We start from the raw sequence: 25,319 nt of genomic DNA on the forward strand, positions 1-25,319 counted from the left end.
AATACAAACCATGTACACCACTCCCTTGCTAACTCACGCCCTGATAACTCGCAATACCGCTTAGAACGCGGGTCAGGCGTGGATCCCATTTTGTTTAAAACCAGAAAATACCACAAAATTGGTCCCTGTTTGTTGAGCTTCAAGAAAATCGCGATCAAAATTTGGTATCTGAAATGCTGATATATCACTTGTTTTATGGTCGAAATTGTAGTTAGGACCTGGAAATTTTAAACATTATGAAATTATGAACTTTTAATAAGAAGTCTTATAATTTGTTACATTTTCTTTCCAAACGACATCCTGAGTATACAGTAATTAAAGCTATTCAAGGAAATTTTAATCAATGAAAATGTCACGCCAAGTGTAGGCAGTACATTAAGATTTAAATGCCAATTAAATAATTTTTATTAAGTAAAATTTGTGTTTTAGTTCTATCTTTTAAATGCAATGTGTATTATAACATAATATGTCAATCTACCGTAACAGCCATGTCCAAAAGCGTTTCTGAGAATTTAATTAAGTGCCGACCGTGTTATGATAACTGACTCGTGAAAGTATTTGTTGTATTGTTGCACTGAATTAAAAGATGGCCTCCTTTGTGTCATCATGTTAATAATGAGGTGGAATAAAAGATGAAAAATGCATATCAATCCTTACACCAAAAATCTGGCGGCCCCAGTCGTATGTCTGGTAAACTCACTTCAGTTGATCAATCGAACACTGTTTTAAATGTTATTGTGTACGTAACATAATTAAACTACCCTAAAATAACCGATTCATTCATAACTGTCATCAAAAATAGCAAGGCAACCAAGCAAAATGAATAGGTCATAAAATAAAGAGCTTGGTTTCACAGATACAGACCATTGTGGGCAAATGAGTTTCAGAGAATTTCTGAACTGGCACTTAGAGATATCCTTAAGGATGATAAGAAGTTTCACTATTACCTCCAACGAAATTACATCAGTACTGTACTCACTGAATGATACAAATATTGAGTTTCGATGTAGACAATTGTCTCACAAAATAAATGTTGCTAGTTTTTAAAAAAAGTAATGCAATCTTGTTTGGTGGTGTATCAACATTTATCAACAAAACAAAAAGCAGTGATGTAATATGCAGATGTTTCTGCTTACACGTGATGGTTCTTAAAACCAGCTGGATCAGTGTTAATGCTATTTCACATGTTGGACATTTTGAAATTAAATGTAATTTATACAGAATCACAAAAAACTTCATTAGGAAACGTGTGCTATTAACAATTACTATTCACATGATTGTAAAACATGGATTCAGTCATTAAACAGCCCAATTCCCTACCCCCGCCCCACCACCTACCCACTCTGCTGTTTTCTGGAAGTCTAGTGAATTTTTGGGAGGTCCCTCAGTAACTCACAACCTCACTATAGTGTGGTCTATGTTTGTGGACCCCATTGTGTGTGAGCTACCGAGGGAGAGGGGCATTATCCTAACACTGCCCATTTATATCCATGTAGTTTTATTAAAGAGCTGAACGGAAAGAAGTCAGATAACTGACGAGGTCTATACCTATACACTGCCAAAATCAACTGCAATAAAATCCTGCAAATAAAAATTTCAAATTTTGTCGATTTTCACTTTTGAAAGTCTCTGAAGAATGCTAGTATAATATAAGTTCTAAGTTGTACAACTGATGCAAAGGACTCGATTTATTTAAAAAACAACTTGTGGAAATGCATACTTTCACATTAAATTAAATCTTGACCAGTTTCAGATTTAGAAGAAAGGCATGATTAAGAACAACAGTAGTTAATTGCCAATATCAATGTTCATTGATAGCAAGATCTGGAACAGAAAATTCTACAGTGCAGCCATTTTCTGGTACATCAAGTAATGCCAAAATAGTTGATTTTGGGGCAATACATGGAAATTACTTTCAGAAATCTAGTACCCACATAGTTTTTCAATGAACAAAAATTCTACAGAAATGTGTTTTTTGGTGGGGAGAGGTAAAACTTATTTTTAATTATGTAATATTTTAGCTATTATTGCACTGTTATATCTTTTCCTGTTATTGTCCAGTCAAAGCATTTCCTCTTCCATATGGTAACAGGAGTCTAGAATAAAAAACAGCATAAACCCATCTCATACCTTAGTCCACTTCTGACATTCAGAATAGTTTCTATCTTTGACTTGGACCAAGACTGAAGGATATCATAGTGAAAAGGGAAGAGGGAATTGTGTAATATTTGGCAAGTATTACAACAAAATAGTTTATCTGGACAAGATGTCTGCCACAATATTCCTACTGCCCAGAATGTGGCAGACTCTGACAGTAAATTCCTCCAGAACTGTCCAGTAGAGGTTCCTGACTTGGAAGCAGGAAGAAGTAGTATGGGTGCACTCTTGGCATCTGAGATACATACGACCATCATGATGACATGCTGTGACCATGATGCCTTATGCAGTTGATATACCATTAAGTGCAAGAAAAACAGCCTGTATTCTAGATTGTTCATGTTTAAGGGAAGCTTCTTGACTGGTCCAGCAGGATAACACTCTCAGGTTCTATGTTAGCCTCCCCTTACAAGCCTGAATCTGAGGTATTAGTGCAAAAAAGAAAGAGTGAGGTTTGGAAGCATCAATCTAACTATGGTCAGAAACAAGTCCCAATTTTTGCACCAAATCAGAAAGTGATGGAACTTGGATCCTTTGGGGATTTGGGCAGATAGGGAGTCCTTGTCAGGTCTACATTTCACTAGCAAAGCAATAAGTGTTCCTATGGGAATCAAGTATACTGCTGTGTTCCGAGTCCCCAGGAGACAAAGGAACAGGTGAGCAGACAATGACCTCTCATCAAGTCTTGCTAAGAAATTAAGTATATATACAATTCTGTAAGAAGGAATGCAGACTATTCCTTGACAGGTAAAAATTCATCCCAACATAAATGAAATTCTGAGATGGAATCAAATCTGACTTCTACTGATTGTAGATTATGCTAGTAAAGACAGTAATGTCTTCTTCTCCAGTCTTGATAAGAGAGCACATATTTGTGAGATTCTGTCAAGGAGAACATGGACTGTATGACAAGTATGAAATTCACTCCATGTAAATGAAATTCTGAGATGGGATAAAGATCCATCTTCTCCTGACTAGGGATTAGACGTAGTTGAATCAACAACTTCCAAAATAGAGATCCCTCAAAAGAACATGTCTGAGGATGTTGAGCATCAACCTCTCATCAAAGTATAGAAGGATGAGGACCTCAAAGGTCATTAAATTTAAAGATCTCCTGTCACAGAAAACAAAAAGGCAGAAATTTTCTGTCTGCAGGGAAGGTGGGAATGTGAAGATAAGCATCCGTGAGATGTATGTCTTGATGGCATTCCTGGCCAAGGCCATATTCTCAATCATGAAGAATCCTTTCTTAAGGAATCTGTTCAAAGCTGAATGATCAGTGACTAGTCAAAACTTCCCCCTCTTTGAAATGAACAAAGTCCAGGTCCCTGCTGAAATCTCCACCTGGAAGACACCTGAATGCACTGTGTGGTGCTTATGTAGCCAAGTGGGCAAATTGCCCCTGTAGCTATTGGCTAAGACCATGGGCTGAAGCATGCATACTGTGACAGCCCAAACACTTTGCTGTGTGGCCTGTTTCTGGCCTTTAAACAATTTCTGAGTGAGTGAGGGGACAACAGCAGGTACAATTTGAGCTGTACTTGGACAGCTTCTCCAACAGGAAAGAATCCTAACATCCAAAGATAGTGAAGGCTTGTGTCATGAAAGAAGGCAGCAAACATCATTTAATGCCTTATCAAAACTCCACATTTCTGTTTCTTCTTCTTCTGTTACCTGACCCAGTGGGTGAGACAAAGAAGGCAACCCCAAGCTGAGGAGAAGGGCCCGGTGTGATGGGTTACTTGGGAACTCATCTGTGTCCACAAAAATCGACAGTTTATCATCTTGTCCCAGGGTAAGACAGGACTATTTCATCTCTGCTCCCTCCTGGGACTTCATCATCCTGAACTACACTCACAAGAGATGAGACTAGCACTTTGATCATTGCTCTCTGGTGAAGGGTTTTGTGATTCTGGATGGCTAAGTCAACAAGTGGTGGGCCCCCTCCCCTCCCATTGACAACATGGCTGGAGGAGGCAAGGCCAAGGGCACAGCAGCCTGCCAATCCACAGAGCCATGGCAAATCCATTTATTGTGGCATGGTTGGAAAAGAAGACATGGTTGAGTCACCACAGGTGGTGGATGTCCTGATTGGGAACATGGAAAATGGAAGGGTATCAACCCAATTCTTTCCAACAGAACAGTTCTCAAAACTTGAAGTCCTTTTACTATTGGGACTGAAAGGAAACAGAGACAAAGGTGTTATTAAAATAACCCCTTCCTCTAGACCAGAGGTACAGATTTTATATCTGGTTTTGATCATGGATTTCTAATGCCCTGTTTCTAATGATAAGTGATTGGTACTTGGCAATATGTGTTTAGTGACCAGTGCTCAGTGGCTGGTGATATAAGAACAAAAATTGAAGATCAGCAACATACACCATACCAGGTGATTGGTACCCAGTTTCTGCAGACAGAAACTCAGTGAATGCCACTTGGGATATTGCCCATCGGCCAGTGTCTGGTGTCCAAAGCACAGTGCACAGTACCTGGAGACTCAGTGCCTGGCACCTAGTAGCTGAGAACCAGTGACAGACCTTCTATGACTATCATCAGACCCATTACTGGTGTCTGTTGCTAAAAATCCTATACCTTGTACCTGGTGACCTGGAGCCAGGTGTCTGCAGGTGAAGATCATATTGCAGAGTCTCTGTTCAGGGAACTGACTCCCATTTACTGGGAAGCGCCATCACTGAAACAGGTGACTCCTGTACACCAGAAGTAGTGTATCCTCAGGTAACTTCTGTACACTGGGAAATGCTATAGCCCCTTTTTTCAGAATAAAGGGGGATCTTCCTGAGAAGTTGAGGAAGAGGAAGGAATATTCTTCCTGCACTATAGGCCTGGCAACTTTTTGCCATATCCCAACAGGTGGGTGTCCCTCACTGCCTTTTTCTGTTCACATTTGCCAACACCCTGAAACATTGTAAAGACTGATATAAAAATAAATAAATAAATCCATCAATGAACTGGAACAATAAAAGGGCAAGAAAAAGTTAACATCAATTACTATTAGAAGGATGCAACAGAAGAATTACTTCCATCGCAATGTACTCAAATCCCTCAAAATCAATGACAATGGTCACAGATATATAAAAATAAAACAAGGACTGGGGAAAAATTAATACAACACAAAATAGGACATGACTGACAGTCTATGGAAACGAAGTCAGAAGTTGATTAAGATATCAGGCTGGGATCATGCTGTTATTTTATTATAAACTTACTGTAGGAAGGAATAATGTTCTTGGAAAATGTAATAACAGATAAATGCTACATCATGACATAATTCAAAAAACCTGCAGGCAATAAAGTAAGAGTTGGCCATTGTGATCTTAATAGAAAGTTAATATCAATATCCCTAATCTAAAATAAATACATCAAATCACTGACCAGTAACATGTCACATCAAATCACTGACCAATATCACACCAAATCAATGACCAATAAGATGTCATATTAAATCACTGACCAGTTAGATCACATCAAACCAAGACCAGCATGATATCACACCAAATCAACAACCAATAAGATGTCATTTTAAATCACTGACCAATAAGATATCACACTGAATCACTGAACCATATGACATCACATTAAAAACCATTAAAAACCAATGACCAATAAAATGTCACATTAAATCACTAGACAATGAGATGTCATATCAAACCACTGACCAACAAGATATCACATTAAATCACCATCTAACAATTCATCACATCAAATTACTGACCAACAGTATGTCACAACAAATCACTGACCATTAAGATCTCACATTAAGTCAATAATAACGAGACTGGAGTTTGAATGTGAGTATATTTTCTAATTTTGGGACCAATGTTGTCTCTGTGGGGTGATACCAACAGAACTGAGGTGATTCTGATCTAATTTCACGATAATTATTAGTTACTGCAAACAGATCAATTGTTCATATAATGTCTTGGAAAAATTGAGCATATTTTTTTAATTGTCTGAAGCCCAAAATGGTTGTAATGGTGCAGAAATGAATGTTAACTTAATCTGATCCAAAAATCATAATTTATTAAATGGTCCTGTCACTGAAATTGAATGATGCTTGACCAAATTAACTGGCAGAGTACTACAGATCTTGCACCATGATTCAACAGATCAGCTACTCAACTGAAAAATAAATCTCAGGAATATGAGCAATTTTGCTCATGTAAATATTCTGACAGCTCTCTTGCATCCAACCCCAATCCATGATGGAGATGAGTCTATGATCAAGAAAAAAAGCATAATTCTTCTGAAAATAGTAAGTATAACGACTGGTCCACATGTACAACTACTGCTGATAACCATAATATGTACTAAGTGTTACAACAATCCACTGAAAACTGTACGAGTAGTTGCAGTCACAAAATACTGTCATATATTGCATCCTGCTGAAAGCCAAATAGGCAATAACTCTTACAACCATCACAGAAGCATTGTGAGTTGTTGATATGCACTTCTTCAGATGATGAACATAATATTTATCAAGTTTCATACTGATGCATAAAAATCTGCAGGACTAGTTGCATTCACAAGATTTTATCATAAACTGCATTTATTGTTGTTGTTGTTGTTGTTGTTGTTGTGGGGTTTAATGCCATTTTTCAGCACACGATAGGCTATACATGGTGGCCAGTATTAACGGTGGAGGAAGAACCCAGGTAAACCCTGGAAAGAACCACTGACCCACGAGAAGCTACTGATAAGCTTTCTCACATACCCACACTGGCTGAATCCGAGACTCAAACCGGAGCAGACAGAGGTGAGATGGCAGTGATCCGTAACGGAGAGCGCTTTAGACCACTCGGGGCCCCTAAACTGCATTTACATGCAGAAAAAAGGGCAATAACTCTAGTAAAAACAGAGGAAGGACAGTAATTTGTTCAGATGCATCTCCAAATGGTGACCATAAGAAGTACAAAGTTTCAACAAGAAAACTGTGAGACTAGTTGTATTCTGAAGATCAAGTCATACACAACATCAAAATCCAGAAATAAAGGGCAATAACTCCAACACAAAATGCATGAGCATATGTATTTGCTAAAAGGTATATCTTCAGATTATGACTAACATTTCTAAAGTTTCATGGCAAACCATTGAAATATGTGAGACTAATTGCCTTCTTAAGATTGTGTTACACTGCATTTAAGTACAAAATTACAAAGAATTTCCAGGAATGCAAGATAAGACCATTTCTTCTTTTAGCTGCTTAGTGTTGAAACCGTCTCCATATCGTTGAGTAATAAAATATTTAAATTAACCAAAATATTTAAATTAGCCAAAGTGGTAGCCATACTGAATGTAAGATAGGCAGTATTTTCATTTAAGACAAAGTAGACTCCATTAAAAGACCATTAGTGAAAACCTCATGATGATACGACTATTCATGAATGTCATATCAGCACATTCAATACCAACCAGACATCATTATTCTGGTGAAAACCCCATCTTGATATGAATTTCCGTTTAGATAGAGTATCAATAACAAGATGTTCAAGATCTCTGCCATACAGGATGTCTGATTGGCACTATTTTCATTCAGTACACCCAATGTTGAAATGAGGAATAGCAACAAGATTTTCAAGATGGCCATTATAGCAACCATATTCTATATCAAATTAGCAAAATATTTATTTCAGAGCTACCAGACACAATAACAAGTCTTAAGGGGTTTACTGATATGACTTTCTGTTCATGAGAAATAGCAATAACAATATTTTCACAATGGCTGCTATGTTGGCCTTATCGTATGTCAGATTGGCACCATTTCATCTGGGGCCAACCTAACATGACAAGAAGTCTTTTAGTGAAAAATCTATACTGCTATGACCATCCATTCATGAGAAGTAACAGTAACAATACTTTCAAGATATTTGCTGTGGTGTACATATCAGAAGTCAGACTGGCATCATTAGGACCAAACAGACATCATGAGAAGTCTATTAGTGAAAATCCCATGCTGATAAGACCTTCCATTCTGGTGGAGTAGTGATGACAAGATTTAGAAGATACCTGATATCTTTTGGTGACAACCCCATGCCAATAGGCTGTTCTGTTGGAAGGAATTGGGTTGATACCTTTCCGTTTCCATGTTCCATTCAGGTGGTGCAGAGAAAAGATAGCTGTCAAACTAGACATCTGAATGGTACTAATATCAATTAGGACCAAGTGGTTATCGTAAAAGGTCTTTAAGTGAAACCCCTATGTTCACATGACTATCCATTCAGTTGAAGCAGCAATAACAAGATTTTCAAGATGCTTGTTTTGGCAGGTATAACAAAAGTTTATGCAGAACCATTTTGAATTAGGCTATGCATACAGTTTGATTTGTAAAGAAATAGAAGTTCCCAAGTTTTCCTCAATGGTTATCCTAGATAGTTAAAAAAGACTTCTATATCTAGAGTGGTCTTAAAAAACTTTTAATTCCCTTCTCTGGGTATGATTGATGGGTGTAATTTGGGTTATAGAGCATACAGCTTGGCTTTACTTCAGATGTGTACCTCTCAAATGACTGCTAGCTCCAATCTGTCATTTTTCACTTCCTGGACTTCAGAGGTAAACTGGGGGAAAACTAGCTAATAACTTTTATTATTTGAGTTTTTAATATTTTTAAATTCATTTACTGAATTTTCAAAAGTTTATACTCTCTCTCTACTCAGGCAAACATAATTTTCAGCATTTTAATAATGCTAAAGTTAGTATATTTTGGACCAGCTCAAGTTCATTTCTTGAGTAAGTGAGATCAGCCATTTCAATCAGATGCTTGCTTAAAACAATGCATTGTTTCCCTAATACCACATATTAAGACAGTTCGGCCATAGAACATGAAAGTAGCTGAGAGGAATGCCTACATTCTCTCCACTGTGCTAGTTGGAAACGCATACACACAACTTTACCTTATACCAGTCGTGCTTTCAGAAGTACTTAATACTTGTAGGAGAGAACCTAAGGACCAACTAAATATCAAATAAAGTCTTTTAGTGAAAATATCATGCTGACATGACCATCTATTCAGCAGTAGTAGCAATAACAGAATTTCAAGATGGCTGCTGTGGTAGACATATTGGATGTCTCACTCATGCCATTTTCATTTAGGACCAACCAGACCTTGGGATGAATGTGTATGTTAAGTTTCAGGCAATCCTCCAAGCAGTTTCAGAGTAGTAGTGATAAAAGTTTGTATTAATGGACGGACAGGCATCAGAAGATGTCGCACAATGGACAACACATAAAAGGCTGTCCCATAAGCTCTACTGGTCAATGACCAGTAGAGTCAAAAACTGACAGAGCAAAGTGACTTGTCAGTATGCATATCTTCAGGTGACGGACAGGCATCAGAAGATGTCGCACAATGGACAATACATAAAAGGCTGTCCCATAAGCTCAACTGGTCAATGACCAGTAGAGTCAAAAATTGAAGGAGCAAAGTGACTTGTCAGTATGCATATCTTCAGGTGACGGACAGGCATCAGAAGATGTCGCACAATGGACAATACATAAAAGGCTGTCCCATAAGCTCAACTGGTCAATGACCAGTAGAGTCAAAAATTGAAGGAGCAAAGTGACTTGTCAGTATGCATATCTTCAGGTGATGGACATAATATTTACTGCAGGACTAGTTGTACTGACAAGACTGTTGCTCTGACAGAAGGATGGATGGATGGACAGACATGAGGATTACTATATACCTACAACGACCCTTAGGCTGGGATATAAAAAAGGGTGGGTGTGAGGCAGATGAGGTCAAGCAATGAAATCTTCATGAAACTAACCAATTCGTGTAGTTGGCTGTGATGGTCTTCTCCCCGCTGAAACTATCCTGTGCTTGTGTCTGTTGAGGCAGGACATTGTTGAAAACTCGTGCAATATCAATGTTAACTGTGGAAGCAAAAGAAAAACAAGAGAGATTAAGCAGTAAAAAGTTCAAATTTAACAAAATATAAAAAAATATGGCAAAATGTTGTACCTGATGTTTCTTGCTTTAGGGTTGTTCCAAGAAAACATACCTTGGACCCATACAAGGTACTTTTAACAGGGTGTAGTCACCCAGAGATGCAATTTAGAATTTTGTTATCATTTTCATATGACCTCTTTGAAATATCAAAGTACCGTGGCATATATTTTTAAATAACTGCCTTCCCAAGGTACCATATATGTTTAGATGGAACAAATAGTAGTTGTCATTCATTACAATAATAGCATATGATTTTATTCTAGCAAACTGCTGATCAATCTTGTTGTGGGGTATGTGTGAATCACCATATAATCACACTTGGAATGCTGTAATTTTACCAACTTACTGCCAGACACTTAGTTTTTGCATTATAAATTGTATCAAATTCAAACTGTTGATCAATCTTGTTGTGGGGTATGTGTGAATCACCATATAATCACACTTGGTGTGCTGCAATTTTATGAACTTCCTGCCAGGAATGCAAGACACTTAGGTAGTTTTCGCATTATAAATTTTACCAATTCAAACAGAAACAGTACCCCATCTTTTACCCGATTTGCATTCAATTTTCACTGTCAATGCAAAAATTTCTCTTCAAGTAGGTGTTGATACTGGCAGAAGAGAAACATTCAATTTATGGAAAATAACATGCAAGAGAGGTTATCTTGGTTCTTGCAATTTGTAAAATTTTAAAAATAAAAGATTACAGATAATGAATGAGAAAATCAACCAATAATAGTATTTCACGAATTCATTAGGTGTGCTTAAAATGCAGGATATTACATGTTGGCATAGTGATTGTGCTGCATCATCCATGACTAAGATCACAAAAGTCACAAGTGAGGACGGAAAATAAGCAACTTTCCTGATCTTAGACATGAGCGAAATTATTAAACATAATTACTATGTTAACAGGTATTATTATATACATTAAGAGAAACCTCAATTTGTATATCTCTTGTCCATCGTCAAGAAAACTGAACAAAGTTGTGTAGATAGTTTCAGGCTCTGTAAATGAATTTATTGACTTTAACTGTGAAAGTATAAATGAACCATGATGTCATAATAGATTAATAGTCAATGTGTAATGTGACATCATATAATACAAATTTACCACTGATCCAGATGACACATGTTAATAAACTTAACAACGTTTCAAGTAGTTTCTTGTAGAATAGTTGTAACTATGACAGCTGTCATGTGACCAATACTTCACCAGTGAATTATTTTCAGTAATTTACCAAGTCAAATTTGAGATATTTTCATTATGTATATAATAAGACTGGATTGACTGTGCCTGACTGAGAAAAAATTATCAGTCCTGGAGCATGTATCAACTGGGACTAATATTAGGAGTGATTGATTGTGCCTGACAGCAAATAACAATCTTCAGTCCTGGAGCATGTACCAACTGGGATCAAGATTAGGTGTGATTGATTGTGCCTGACTGAGAATTTTTTTTTATCAGTCCTGGAGCATGTATCAACCAGGACCAATATTAGGAGTGATTGATTGTGCCTAACAAAAAATAAAAATTATCAGTCCTGGAGCATGTACCAACTGGGACCAATATTAGGAGTGATTGATTGTGCCTAACAAAAAATAAAAATTATCAGTCCTGGAGCATGTACCAACTGGGACCAATATTAGGAGTGATTGATTGTGCCTAACAAAAAATAAAAATGATCAGTCCTGGAGCATGTACCAACTGGGACCAATATTAGGAGTGATTGATTGTGCCTAACAAAAAATAAAAATTATCAGTCCTGGAGCATGTATCAACCAGGACCAATAATAGGAGTGATTGATTGTGCCTAACAAAAAATAAAAATTATCAGTCCTGGAGCATATATCAACCAGGACCAATATTAGGAGTGATTGATTGTGCCTAACAAAAAATAAAAATTACCAGTCCTGGAGCATGTATCAACCAGGACCAATATTAGGAGTGATTGATTGTGCCTAACAAAAAATAAAAATTATCAGTCCTGGAGCATGTACCAACTGGGACCAACATTAGGAGTGATTGATTGTGCCTAACAAAAAATAAAAATTATCAGTCCTGGAGCATGTATCAACTGGGACCAATATTAGGAGTGATTGATTGTGCCTAACAAAAAATAAAAATTATCAGTCCTGGAGCATGTATCAACCAGGACCAATATTAGGAGTGATTGATTGTGCCTAACAAAAAATAAAAATTATCAGTCCTGGAGCATGTACCAACTGGGACCAATATTAGGAGTGATCAACTGTGCCAAACAAAAAATAAAAATTATCAGTCCTGGAGCATGTACCAACTGGGACCAATATTAGGAGTGATTGATTGTGCCTAACAAAAAATAAAAATTATCAGTCCTGGAGCATGTATCAACCAGGACCAATATTAGGAGTGATTGATTGTGCCTAACAAAAAATAAAAATTATCAGTCCTGGAGCATGTACCAACTGGGACCAATATTAGGAGTGATCAACTGTGCCAAACAAAAAATAAAAATTATCAGTCCTGGAGCATGTACCAACTGGGACCAATATTAGGAGTGATTGATTGTGCCTAACAAAAAATAAAAATTATCAGTCCTGGAGCATGTATCAACCAGGACCAATATTAGGAGTGATTGATTGTGCCTAACAAAAAATAAAAATTATCAGTCCTGGAGCATGTCTCAACCAGGACCAATATTAGGAGTGATTGATTGTGCCTAACAAAAAATAAAAATTATCTGTCCTGGAGCATGTACCAACTGGGACCAATATTAGGAGTGATTGATTGTGCCTAACAAAAAATAAAAATTATCAGTCCTGGAGCATGTACCAACTGGGACCAATATTAGGAGTGATCAACTGTGCCAAACAAAAAATAAAAATTATCAGTCCTGGAGCATGTACCAACTGGGACCAATATTAGGAGTGATTGATTGTGCCTAACAAAAAATAAAAATTATCAGTCCTGGAGCATGTATCAACCAGGACCAATATTAGGAGTGATTGATTGTGCCTAACAAAAAATAAAAATTATCAGTCCTGGAGCATGTCTCAACCAGGACCAATATTAGGAGTGATTGATTGTGCCTAACAAAAAATAAAAATTATCTGTCCTGGAGCATGTACCAACTGGGACCAATATTAGGAGTGATTGATTGTGCCTAACAAAAAATAAAAATTATCAGTCCTGGAGCATGTACCAACTGGGACCAATATTAGGAGTGATTGATTGTGCCAAACAAAAAATAAAAATTATCAGTCCTGGAGCATGTACCAACTGGGACCAATATTAGGAGTGATCGACTGTGCCAAACAAAAAATAAAAATTATCAGTCCTGGAGCATGTACCAACTGGGACCAATATTAGGAGTGATCAACTGTGCCTGACTGAAATCAAAAATGATCAGTCCTGGAGCATGTACCAACTGGGACCAATATTAAGTGTGTTTGATTGTGCCTGACTGAAGAATAAAAATTAACAGTCCTGGAGTGTGTACCGAATGGGAGCAATATTAGGGATGTGATTAATTGTGTCTGACTGACAATAAAATGTATTTAGTTGCAATGTATGGTAAAGTATGAAATATGTAAAACTGAACTGCAAACATGTTAAGGAAATCTACTCTTACAAATAAATGAAAAGCTGATGTACAACAAGGCAAACCATAAAATGTAAATAAGTTAAAATTCTGTAAAATGTATATAAATAAAAGATGATGGTAACACAGGTAAAATCCTTAAAACATATAGTAAAAATTTGTTACATAAACTGTATTCCCTTCAAAAGTCCAAAATTTTCTCTGATAATAAGTTGTCAAACAGCTTCTTTATGCAGTTCATGTCAAAATACATGCTGATCCATTTACAACTGAGCTGAAATCAAGTTTATATCTTACTAATAACCTGCATAACTAGAGCACGACTTTCTGATCTGCTCCCCAATCTGTATTTGTCATAACCCTTACTAAATCCTGGAGTTTTGACTAAAAAAAAAACATTATCAGTTTTGCTGAGAATACTGACTGTAGTTTTCCAGACTCTGCAGTACACTCATCAAGGCCTTGACACTGCTGAGGAGTTCTGATGGCTTGGCGATCTCATTTGTGTCTGGGTTGTACATCATCATGCCAACCAAGGCCCTGAAACAAAATTGATATAAAGCAAATGCAACTATTCAATCATGTCAAATATTACCTGCAATATCACAGGAAAACTGAAATCTCAAGGAAGGAATAAGGATGATATATTTATATCATAATATTTCAGCACCATTTACTTTTCAAATTTTAAGAAAATACAAGATACCTAGGGCACATAAATTTATTTTTGGTATTTTGCATATTACAAAATGATATAACATTTTGACCACTCCAGAGGCTTGGTGGTTAGAGTGTCCACTACAGATGCGGGAGGTCGCGGGTTTGAACCCTGGCCAAGTCATACCAAAGACTTATAAAAATGGTATTTTATTTACAGCTGCCTTGCTAGGCGCTCAGCATTAAGAGGTTAGTGTTAGGACTGATCAGCCTGATGTCAGGATAATGTGACTGGGTGGGACAAAATGATACATGTCTGTGGCATGATGCCCCAGTGCTAGACATTACTATAAACTGACATACTGCAGACATCATAACAATATAATGACTATTTTTTTTAAAAGAGCTACGCTAAAAATTCAAATCACACACACACACACACATAAGATTTTAAAATTCCAGTGAAGTTGGTTGTCTTGCTACATTCATTAAGAATTTAAAAGTTTGAGACCAATTTGTTACGCCTCTATCCATGTAGATTCGAGTCTCAGACTTGGCCAACATGAGTATGTGAGAAAGCTTGCCAGTAACTTCCAGTGGGTTGGTGGTTCTTACCAAGGTTTTTCTAGATTCTTCTTCCACCTGTTATACTGGGTGCCATGTATAGCCTATCTTGCACTGAGAAATGGTGTTAAACCCAAAACATAACTGGGTAAAAAGACATTCGAGTAGCTGTTTAAGGTTCAAAGTATTATCAAATGGATTTTAATATATGTTGATGGATTATATGAATACCATATGTAGCATGTACAAGTTGGATCAAACTTCAAACTGCATTACTGCCATTGCATAATGAAACATCAAATCTGAGTCTGTGCAGTTTGTTAGAAGTAATCAGTAGAACAATCAACACTATGATCTTCAGGTGCATTATGTGACAGTGGATCACAACTTCTATGCAAGTACTGTATATAAACATTTAATGCAAGAAGCAATCACCAAACTATTAATATACTCAAAAGCTAAAAGTTAAAAAATATTGCCTGCTAAGCTTTTATTGCCCATTTTTCATTGCCCTTAACTCAATCTAAAAAAATCAGACATAATGTACATGAAGGAACAAACATCATTCTGTAAAGGTTGGAAAAAGGGACAAAGGTACTGCCATTTAGACATCAATCCTCAACAGCTATTTATTATCAGTTTGGATTTCAATGTACACTATTATTAAGGACAGTAAAGCAATTTCTTAAAATTATATTGTAAGGCAAGAAATTCAAAAGCAATCATTGACCATACTCTTCTCTTCTTAGTAATGACTTCTCCAGCAAAACAAGACTGTAAATCTAAAAATCCAAATTATTTGAATGGGACCATTAATGAACAAATCTGCAAAAATACTGAACAGCAAAAATACAGCTATATATTCTGATGAGATATCTATGTTTCTTCACTGACAATAAAATATAGAGTCCCTCAAAAGGACTGATGCTCTACTGGGTGAAAGAATTTTTCCAGAATTCAACATAATACCATTTCTTCCTTTTAAGTGTCGAGTGTTGAAATTGTCTATAAGATTCTTTAGCGATAACAAGATTTTTAAATTAGACGCTGTGGTACATATATTGAATGTATGCTTGGTACCATTTTCATTCTGGACAAAGTAAACATTATTAAAACTCTTTTGGTGAAAGCCCATGTCATAATGATCATCCATCCAGTGGGAGTATGAAATTTTTTTTTTAAGACTGCATGATGGCAATCATTTTCATTCATCTAGGTTCCATAAGTAATCTTTTGGTTAAAACCCTATGTTGATATAACTGTCCATTTGGAGATTAGCAGAGATATCAATATGTTCAAGATATCACTTTACATTCAAGAGGAGTATCAATAACAAGATTTTCAAGATGGCTGCTGTGGTGGCCATATTGGATGTCAGACTGGCACCATTTTCATTTAAGACCAAATGGACATCATAAGAAGTCTTCTGGTAAAACCACCCATTAATATGAATGGACATCATAAGAAGTCTTCTGGTAAAACCACCCATTAATATGACTTTCTGTTCAAGCAGAGTTTTAACAACAAAATTTTTAAGATGCCTGCCAAGGTGGCCATATTGGATGACAGATCGGCACCACTATTATTTAGGACCAACTAGACATCATAAGATGTCTTTTAGTGAAAATGCCACATTGATATGGATGGGTGGAATAATAAGACTCTCAAGATAGTTGCCATGGTTGCCATACTGAACATCAGACCAGCCTTATTTTCCTTCAGAATCAAATAAACATCATAAGAAAACTTCAAGTGAATGCCCTATGTTGCCATGATGATCCATTCAGAAGGAGTAGTAATAACAATGGTGGCTATATTTAACACTAGTTCAGCACCATTTTCATTTAGTACTAACTAAATATCATATGAAGTCTTTTAGTGAAAACCTCATATTGATATGACCATCCAATCCTGCAAGAAGTATAGGAGAGAGCCAATTTTGCAAATGGGAGGATGGATGACGGACAACAAACCATCCCATAAGCTCTTCTGGTCTAAGACCAATAGAGCTAAAAACATTAGCACAGTCATAACCACTATTAATCTGGACCATTCAAGAAAAATACAGATTTTGTCTAAAAAACAACCATGTTTATCCTGAAAATAATTTCTCAAAGTCCAATTGATAATTTTAGCCTACTCTCTGTAGTTTTCCATACCAACACCAACAACTAGTCTAACATTAACAGTTTTGAAGAAACTCACAAAGTATGGATGTGACTATTTCTAGTATAACTGATAACTAACTGAAACAAGATCAAAATTCTTTGTATAAACCCCATCTTTTATTCTTAGTGATCATAAATAACATTAGGTTGTTTTATTGGTGAACTGTTTATCACAGATCAAACTTATGGAACTCATTTTAGTTGACCTCACTCATAATCTTACACATGCTTGAATGCTTTTCCTTGACATGGATGGAACTATAGCATGCAGCATCTATGTAGAAAAAGACTCTTCCTGTAAAATTGATGCATTGAACTGTAGTCAATATTTTTAGTAAAGTATTCCATAAAAACTATGGTAAAATCATAGCACTAAACAGCTCTGGTAAAACTGGTTGGATAGCTAATGTTTTTCAAAATGAAATGTGAATTGGGGGTGGGGGAATACTCCTTTATCCATCTGAATAATCAACAAGCCCAGATCGCCAATGTTCACTATACAGATAGTTTGAAAGAACATTTAACGTACCTATGCATTCAATGTTCACTCTCTATACAGATAGTTTGAAAGAACATTTAAAGTACCTATGTATTCATTGACAGAGTCCACTTGTATGGCAGTGAGCTGATTATTTATTGTAAAATGTAAAGTCTCATAACTTTTTTGTGACATAATAAAACCAATTTTTTATTTAAAAAAGTCATCATGCAATAGAAAAAAGCAGGTTAACTTACTTGTTGAAACGTGTTTCCAGGTGCTGTAAGAAAAACTCCCTTGGCACAAAGCCATGTTCCCAGACCTGAATCACATTGGTGTAATTCAGAGCATAGCACAGCTCAGTCAAAGCCATATGAAGCTTATCCATCCTGTAAATTTCAAATAAAATTTTATTTGTTTTATTACATCCTTTAAAATTAAAATCAAATTTTAATTGTTAAATAAGGTAGAGATCAATGGTTCTTGCACGTGTAATATTAGCTGTACTCAAATTATCATTTGCAAGAAAAAATTTGAAGCAACAAAAACAATTTTTTTTCTTAATTTCAGTAGAAATGACTGATGAAGAAAGTCAACAATGATGCATGCTAAAGTTAATCACCTGTTTGAACATTTTGGATGAATCTTTGTGTTGGACACAGCAGTAGAACAAAGCAAAGGAACAAACAGATTTAGTGGTATAGCTATAATTGACAACACGGAATCCCATGAACTAGTATTAAATTTTGATCTTAACATTCACAAACTGGAATTTTGTATGCCCTGTAATTTACCTAGTTCAACACCAAGTTCCTTGAATGAACACTAAACTGACTGTAAATGAATTTTTAGGAATCCATGATAAATCTTGCTTCTTTTTGTCATTTTATTATTTTTTAAGTGGTTAGTATTGAAATTATCCCAGATATTCTTGAGAAACTCCGATCAGCCAAAAAAATATTTTCCTGAATCCTGGAGTCAACAAGTTCATCAGATGCTGTAAGTACAATATATAATTCTTTGACATGACCTTTGATCTTGAACTTTATAACAGGGTTAGAAGATCAAATAACAGGTTGCAGACACATTCAATATAAACCCATCTGCTGTAAGTTTACTTAAAAATCAATAATTAATATTTTTGGGAATTACCAATATTCTTTAATGTCTCTTCAGGGATATCCACAAAATGATAAAAATCCATTCATACTTGTCTGTATTATGTTCACAAGCCAGTACTGTATAATAGCTGAATGTCAAAACCTTTGACCTTAAAATCAATGTCAAAGTATTGACCATTAACATGCTTATTGAAATGCAACTAAATACATCATCTGGTCAAAATTCTACAACTCGATGAAGTACAAAGCAATGCATGCAATGATTATTGATTTGATGCTAAAGTCATATAGGTTCAGTTTTCAAACTCTTTCACCAAAATGTGGATACTATTGGGGTCATATCTGCACCATATTCGTTCAGAAACGAGTACATACTGCAAAGAGTGTTTAGCGAAAATCCTACATTAATGCCACCAATCATTCAGGTGGAGAAGCAATATCAATATTTTGTACATGGTCACTATGGTAACAAGATGACGGTCAGATGAGCACCATTTTCATTCAGAGGCAGCAAGATAATGGTCAAGTTTTAGTGAACACATCATGTCATTACAGTGATCGATTCAGGGCAAGTAGCCATATAAAGATTTTCAAGATGACCATCAAGCTAGACATTAGGAGGTAGAATGAGAATCATTTTAATATAGGAACAAAAACATATTGAAAGAAATGAGTTTATACATTTTACAACAAAACAAAAATATCAACATCTTTTTATGACAATTCCTTCCGAAGAAGCAGCTTTCGTGAGGTTTTTTTTTACAATAACTACTGTGGTGGCCATTTTGAGAGGCCATATAAGGATTGTTTTCAATTAGGACCAACTACATATAGAGAAGAATTTTATGCTGATATGACCATCCTTTCTTGACATGGAATAATATCAAGATTTTCAAGAATGTTGCCATGGTTTTCATATTCAAGTTCTGACTGGTACCATTTTCATTCAGGACCAAGTAAATATCATAAGTAAAACGTTGTCTTGATATAACCATCAGTTCAGCAGAAGAATCGCCATCAAGATTTTCATGATCGAGTTAAATGCTGTCAAACTGGCACCATTTTCATTTAGGACAAACTACATACCATACAATGTCTTTTAGTAAATACCACGTCAGTATATATTTGTTCAGAAGAAGCAGCAAAAACAAGTCAAGATGGCTATGATGAACTAGACTCCATGTAATGTCACCATCCTCTCAGGTCAAGCAGAAAGAACAAGAGTCATGAGGTAAGCCAAATCAGAAGTAATATTAGCACCATTCTGAACCAAATAGACCATGGCATAATTGTTTGAAAACTTTCATGGCAATCTTCCCAGTGGTTTTGGAGTAGTTGTGATAATAAACTTGTATTAATGGACAGATGGATGGATGGAGTATAGATGGCTGACAGAAAACAGGTCATCGCACAAGCTCTTCTGGTCTAGTCAGTGGAGTTCATCAGTGTATCAAAGCAATCAAGTTTCCTCATCAAAGTATCAAAGCAATCAAGTTTCCTCATCAAAGAATTTCAACTCACTTATTACAGCATACATTAATTATAATATGAAATAATATTGATGTAGTTATTGAGTCATACAAAGAGTGATAATTTTGTCACATATTTAACATATATATTTCTCGGAATTTCGGAAGACAACTAACTAAATAATAAATGCATCTTTTTTAATATGTGAATTCCATGCATGCACACAAATCACAAGTGATCAAAACATTTTTGCAAGGATTATAAATTCTATTTTCTTTTGCCTTGTAAAATTTTCTCTGTTTTTCCGCATACTTTCTTCTCCAGGCTTCTCCTGTTCTTGAACTTTCTTACTTTTATCTTTTTCTTTTTTCCTCTGATTTGCCTGGACAATTTGAGAAGCACTGTTCTTTGGTAAAAGCTGTAATAAAAACAAGGCTTAATATTTAGAGTGTGACATGTTTTAGAACTGCATCATTAAACTACCTTAATTATGCATGCAACTCCATTGCTTCAAGTCAAATGTAACTACGCACCCAAAATAATACTCATTTCCACTGCAATGTTTTTTGGGATTTACAGATGAACTACTGACACAATATGTCAAAACTGTCTTGTCTTGTCAATTTTGTATTTTTTCATTTGCTGTACACTATCAAATTCATAACAGAAGTCCCTCAAAGTGACTGTAGCTCTACTATATGAAAAAGAATTCACTGGAATTCAAGAAAAGATCATTTCTTCTTTATAAGTGTTGAAACTATCTCTGATATTCTTGAGCAATAAGATTATCAAATTAGTCACATGGCAGCCATACTGCCTATAAGATTGGTGACATTTTCGTTTAGACAAACAAGAAACTAACATAAGACTTTTGTTGAAAACCCCATGCCAATACGATTAGATTTCATTACAAGTTTTTTAATATGTTCATTGTTGAAGCTATACAAACATCTTCAGGGTTCACTTTCATTTAGCACCAACTAGATATCATAAGAAGTCTTGGTACAAAACCCTGTATCAATATAACCATAAATTCCGGAGAATTTAGTGACAAGATTTCCAATATGTTTATTGAGGGATGAACAAATAGAAGAGAACATTACAAATACTGAAACTGAAGAACATTGAATAGAATTTCATCCAGCATATCTGGCATGGTTTTGGATATCTGCTCGAGAGGAAAGTGTGGACAATGGAGGATGGATGGACAGACAGAAATATGAAATAGCAAATCATTTATTACATGACGGCGCAAAAATTATGCTTAAATAAAAAATACAAAATTATTTTTCTGGCATATACAGTCTAAACATTTTTGGAGAAAAATGTTTCCTCAACATTTGACCAATAAAAAACACTAGGAATATTTCCATCACCTCACAAATCAAGCACTGTCAAACTTGTTTTTAGTAACAGAAATGCTCATCTGCTTACCTTGGTGGAAGTCTGATAAGAATGGTCTCCCCTTGGAAAAAGGGATTGGTGCCTAACTCTGACTATGTGTCAGTTATTATTGAAATGGATGTGCACACTATCAGGAATGAAACTGCTAGTAGGTTAGGAAGAATGTGCCAAATTATGATCAGGTAAATATAATCAAAGTAACAAATTTTAATCAAAAATTGATTTCTTCTTCAAGTACATTAAATCAATTGGCCCCAATCCCGTCTTCAGTTTGGAACACTCATTACTAAAATTAACACCTGACTCTTTGGTGCAGAATTGAAAGCACACGTTTCAAACACATGACGGTCCAGAATATGCCATGGCTTGTATCCTTTCCTCTACACAGAAGCTGCCATCCAGGCTTCATCTATACCGATAAATATAGGTTTGATCATGAGCACTCAAAATGTTTAAGTTATTGAATTTTTAATATCATGGTTTACTAAGGGAACTGAATTAGTCCTGTGAGTCCTCTACAGACTCCTAATGTACGTGAAGCAGCTTCAAACCTCATGTGAGGCATTGGCTATATTTAGCATATAGATATTCACAAAATGTGGCTTGAAGAAAACTTTCTCTTTGTAAATTTAGTGGCAGCAGAGTAATGGCATCATTTCAGAGATAACGAACAATCCAGAATGGTAGCCTACTGCTCTGCTGCCATATATCCCCCATGGTCAAACTGTACCCACTGGGATGCAAGGTCTCTGTAGTAAAGCTCTACCTCCATCCCACAGCTTGGATAATGTCAATCATGAATGGTTACACTCAAATGCAATGTTAAGTGGGCAACTGCCCTAACTTCATAGGATGATAAGCACTAAATTTAAATTTCGGTCTTGGGTTAGTTCCTTATAAGCAGAGTAGATAACCATTAGTACCCAAGGCAATAATGCATGAGCTGAGATACTGAACTTTCCTTCTACTTGTAAGAATAAGTGAGACAAGTCAAAATTCACAAATAGGTCTGAAATATATTTCATTTGGCCAATAAAATTCCATTTCACTGATGTCAAAAAGTCTGAGACTGGGCAAACAAGATTGATGGGAAAAATCAGAATCAATGGTAACAAAACTTTCAGGTGTTATATGCTCACATTGGAAATTCTACAAGATTTTGGAATATTTCTCATTGGGACAAAGGAATACTTGTCTGTCACTGAGCACCACTTTAAAAAAACAGATTTGTTCATGAACACAGATGATCCTTCATGTGCCTGAAAACTTACTGAAACACAAAACATAACGAAGATAAAGCCAATGTATGGAGGAATGGTAGGGAGGATGACTTTATTCCCTACCAATGTCATCATGGGGCATAAAAAAGTTTTTAAAATGGTTTAAGAGTCCAATGTAGCAACTGTGATTTAGACTTACCTTGTAGCTGAGCATACACTGTGATTTAGACTTACCTTATAGCCGAGCATACACTGTGATTTAGACTTACCTTATAGCTGAGCATACACTGTGATTTAGACTTACCTTATAGCCGAGCATACACTGTGATTTAGACTTACCTTATAGCTGAGCATACACTGTGATTTAGACTTACCTTATAGCTGAGCATACACTGTGATTTAGACTTACCTTAAAGCTGAGCATACACTGTGATTTAGACTTACCTTATAGCCAAGCATACACTGTGATTTAGATTTACCTTATAGCTGAGCATACACTGTGATTTTGACTAACCTTATAGCTGTGCATACACTGTGATTTAGACTTACCTTATAGCTGAGCATACACTGTTCCTCACATATGGCAGTAATGACTTGATTGGCCTCTTCTGACATGTCCTTCAGGAACCAGTGGGCATATTGGACACTTGTTGTGCCAATTGAATGACGCTGATAAACAAAAATGTATATGTTAAATATTTATTTTAACACATTTGGACATTTGGATTCATTGAGCATCAAAACATAATCATTAATTATACACAAACAACCCTGTATAAATGGATAAATGTACCGTGTCCCTTGACAGAAACTTGTAGAGAAGACTTCACTTTATTTTCTAGACCATTCATTCATGTGTTAAATAAAATCCATGAAAAAAATCTTCACATGTGATTTACAGGTATTTCCATGAATCTTAATGCATAATAATTTTATGACTTATTTAACACTGCAGAAAACAGGTTTTCTCCCCAATGGGTCTGAGTTGATTTAAAAAATATCCCCCCAGTTTAAATTCACATAACTGTCCTCACTCCTAAAACACATGAAAGAAATGCTCACTAAAAAAGCCTTTTAATTTACAAAACAAACACATCTGGCCTACCGTTATTTTAGTCAAATTATTTCTGTACCACTCAGTGGCCCTTCCAAGGTCAATGATTTATATCAGATTTTTTGCAAATACCAGCCACTTAACAGAACTGACTCAAGCTAGCATCTAAGTTAAGCATAAAAAGAACGTATAACTTGTAGGAGCTGTGACTGATACAGTTCAAATATTGTAATTTCTTTTAATTTCATACCTCTTCGGGGCAGAGTGAATGGGTGGCATTCATAAAATGTCCGCAGATCATGGGATAAACAATGCTGTACCTATGCTGGGCTGGAAACTCCATACACTGTTTAAACTGGTGCTCAAAGATACTGGTGTAAAAACTGAAAAGAACATTAAGTTGTGCTGATACAGTGGTGTCTCATTCTTAAGTTAGATGAAATAAACATTCACAATGTATCTTTGGTATTTTATTATAACAACAGATAATCTTCTATGTATCTCATTCATCTATTTTGTTTGTTATAATACCAAACATATTTATCACTTTGAAAGAAACAACAAGCTAATTGGAAAGCAAAGTGTAATTACAATGCCTTATATGTATATCTGAACAATGCAGAGTTTATTGTACAAGTGTAATTACTATGCCATATGTGTACATGTGGACACTGTACTGAAGTGTAATTATTAACTTTATATGTATATCCAGTGAGATGGCAGGTTTATACAAGTGCCTTATGTGTATAACGAAATGATGTAGAGAGCTCACTGTACAAGTGTAATTACTGTACCTTAGGTTAGCAAATGATGTGGAGTTAATTGTACACGTGTAATTACTGTACCTTATGTATATATGCAAATGTGGAGTTCATTGTACAAGTGTAATTACTGCACCATATGTATATATGCAAATTATGTGAAGAGTTTATTGAACAAGTGTAATTATCATACCACATGTATATATGCAACGTATATGTGCAAATGATTTGAAGAGTCTAATGTACAAGTGTAATTATTGTACCTTATGTATATATGTTAATGTGGAGAGTTTATTATACAAGTGTAATTATTGTACCTTATGTATATATGTTAATGTGGAGAGTTTATTGTACAAGTGTAATAGCTGTACCTTATGTATATATGTTAATGTGGAGTTTATTGTACAAATGTAATTACTGTACATTATGTATATATGTTAATGTGGAGAGTTTATTGTACAAGTGTAATTACTGTACCTTATGTATATATGCAAATGATTTGGAGAGTTTATTTTACAAGTGTAATTACTATACCTTATGTATTTATGCAAATGATGTGGAGAGTTTATTGTACAAAAAAAATGCATAGAATGCTATTATTTCATCTGCTCTGTGTAGCTATGAATACTGGAGATTCATGAAAGTACAAGCATCACTCTCAATAAAATGGTCTCAAGTTAAATACAAAATCTTAATGCAATCAATGGAGCAAGGA

At 35.6% G+C, this 25,319-nt stretch overlaps 1 protein-coding gene across 5 annotated transcripts in view; it reads right to left on the reverse strand.

Annotated features, from left to right (window-relative positions):
- The window catches only part of LOC149785096 (nck-associated protein 1-like), a 143,140-nt gene that overhangs the window by 65,384 nt on the left and 52,437 nt on the right, over window positions 1-25,319 (reverse strand). For all 5 annotated transcript variants that reach the window (XM_089978851.1, XM_089978850.1, XM_089978849.1 and 2 more), the window contains exons 18-23: window positions 24,094-24,226; window positions 23,339-23,458; window positions 20,447-20,583; window positions 17,832-17,963; window positions 14,132-14,247; window positions 9,942-10,047 (exon numbers count right to left, since the gene is read on the reverse strand). In XM_089978851.1, coding sequence (XP_089834977.1) covers window positions 9,942-10,047; window positions 14,132-14,247; window positions 17,832-17,963; window positions 20,447-20,583; window positions 23,339-23,458; window positions 24,094-24,226 — 744 coding nt within the window. The remainder of the gene's footprint in view (window positions 1-9,941; window positions 10,048-14,131; window positions 14,248-17,831; window positions 17,964-20,446; window positions 20,584-23,338; window positions 23,459-24,093; window positions 24,227-25,319) is intronic.

The sequence above is a fragment of the Sinohyriopsis cumingii genome, chromosome 13 (genome assembly GCF_028554795.1).
Source record: "Sinohyriopsis cumingii isolate HCF-2022 chromosome 13, ASM2855479v2, whole genome shotgun sequence".
NCBI lineage: Eukaryota > Metazoa > Mollusca > Bivalvia > Unionida > Unionidae > Sinohyriopsis > Sinohyriopsis cumingii.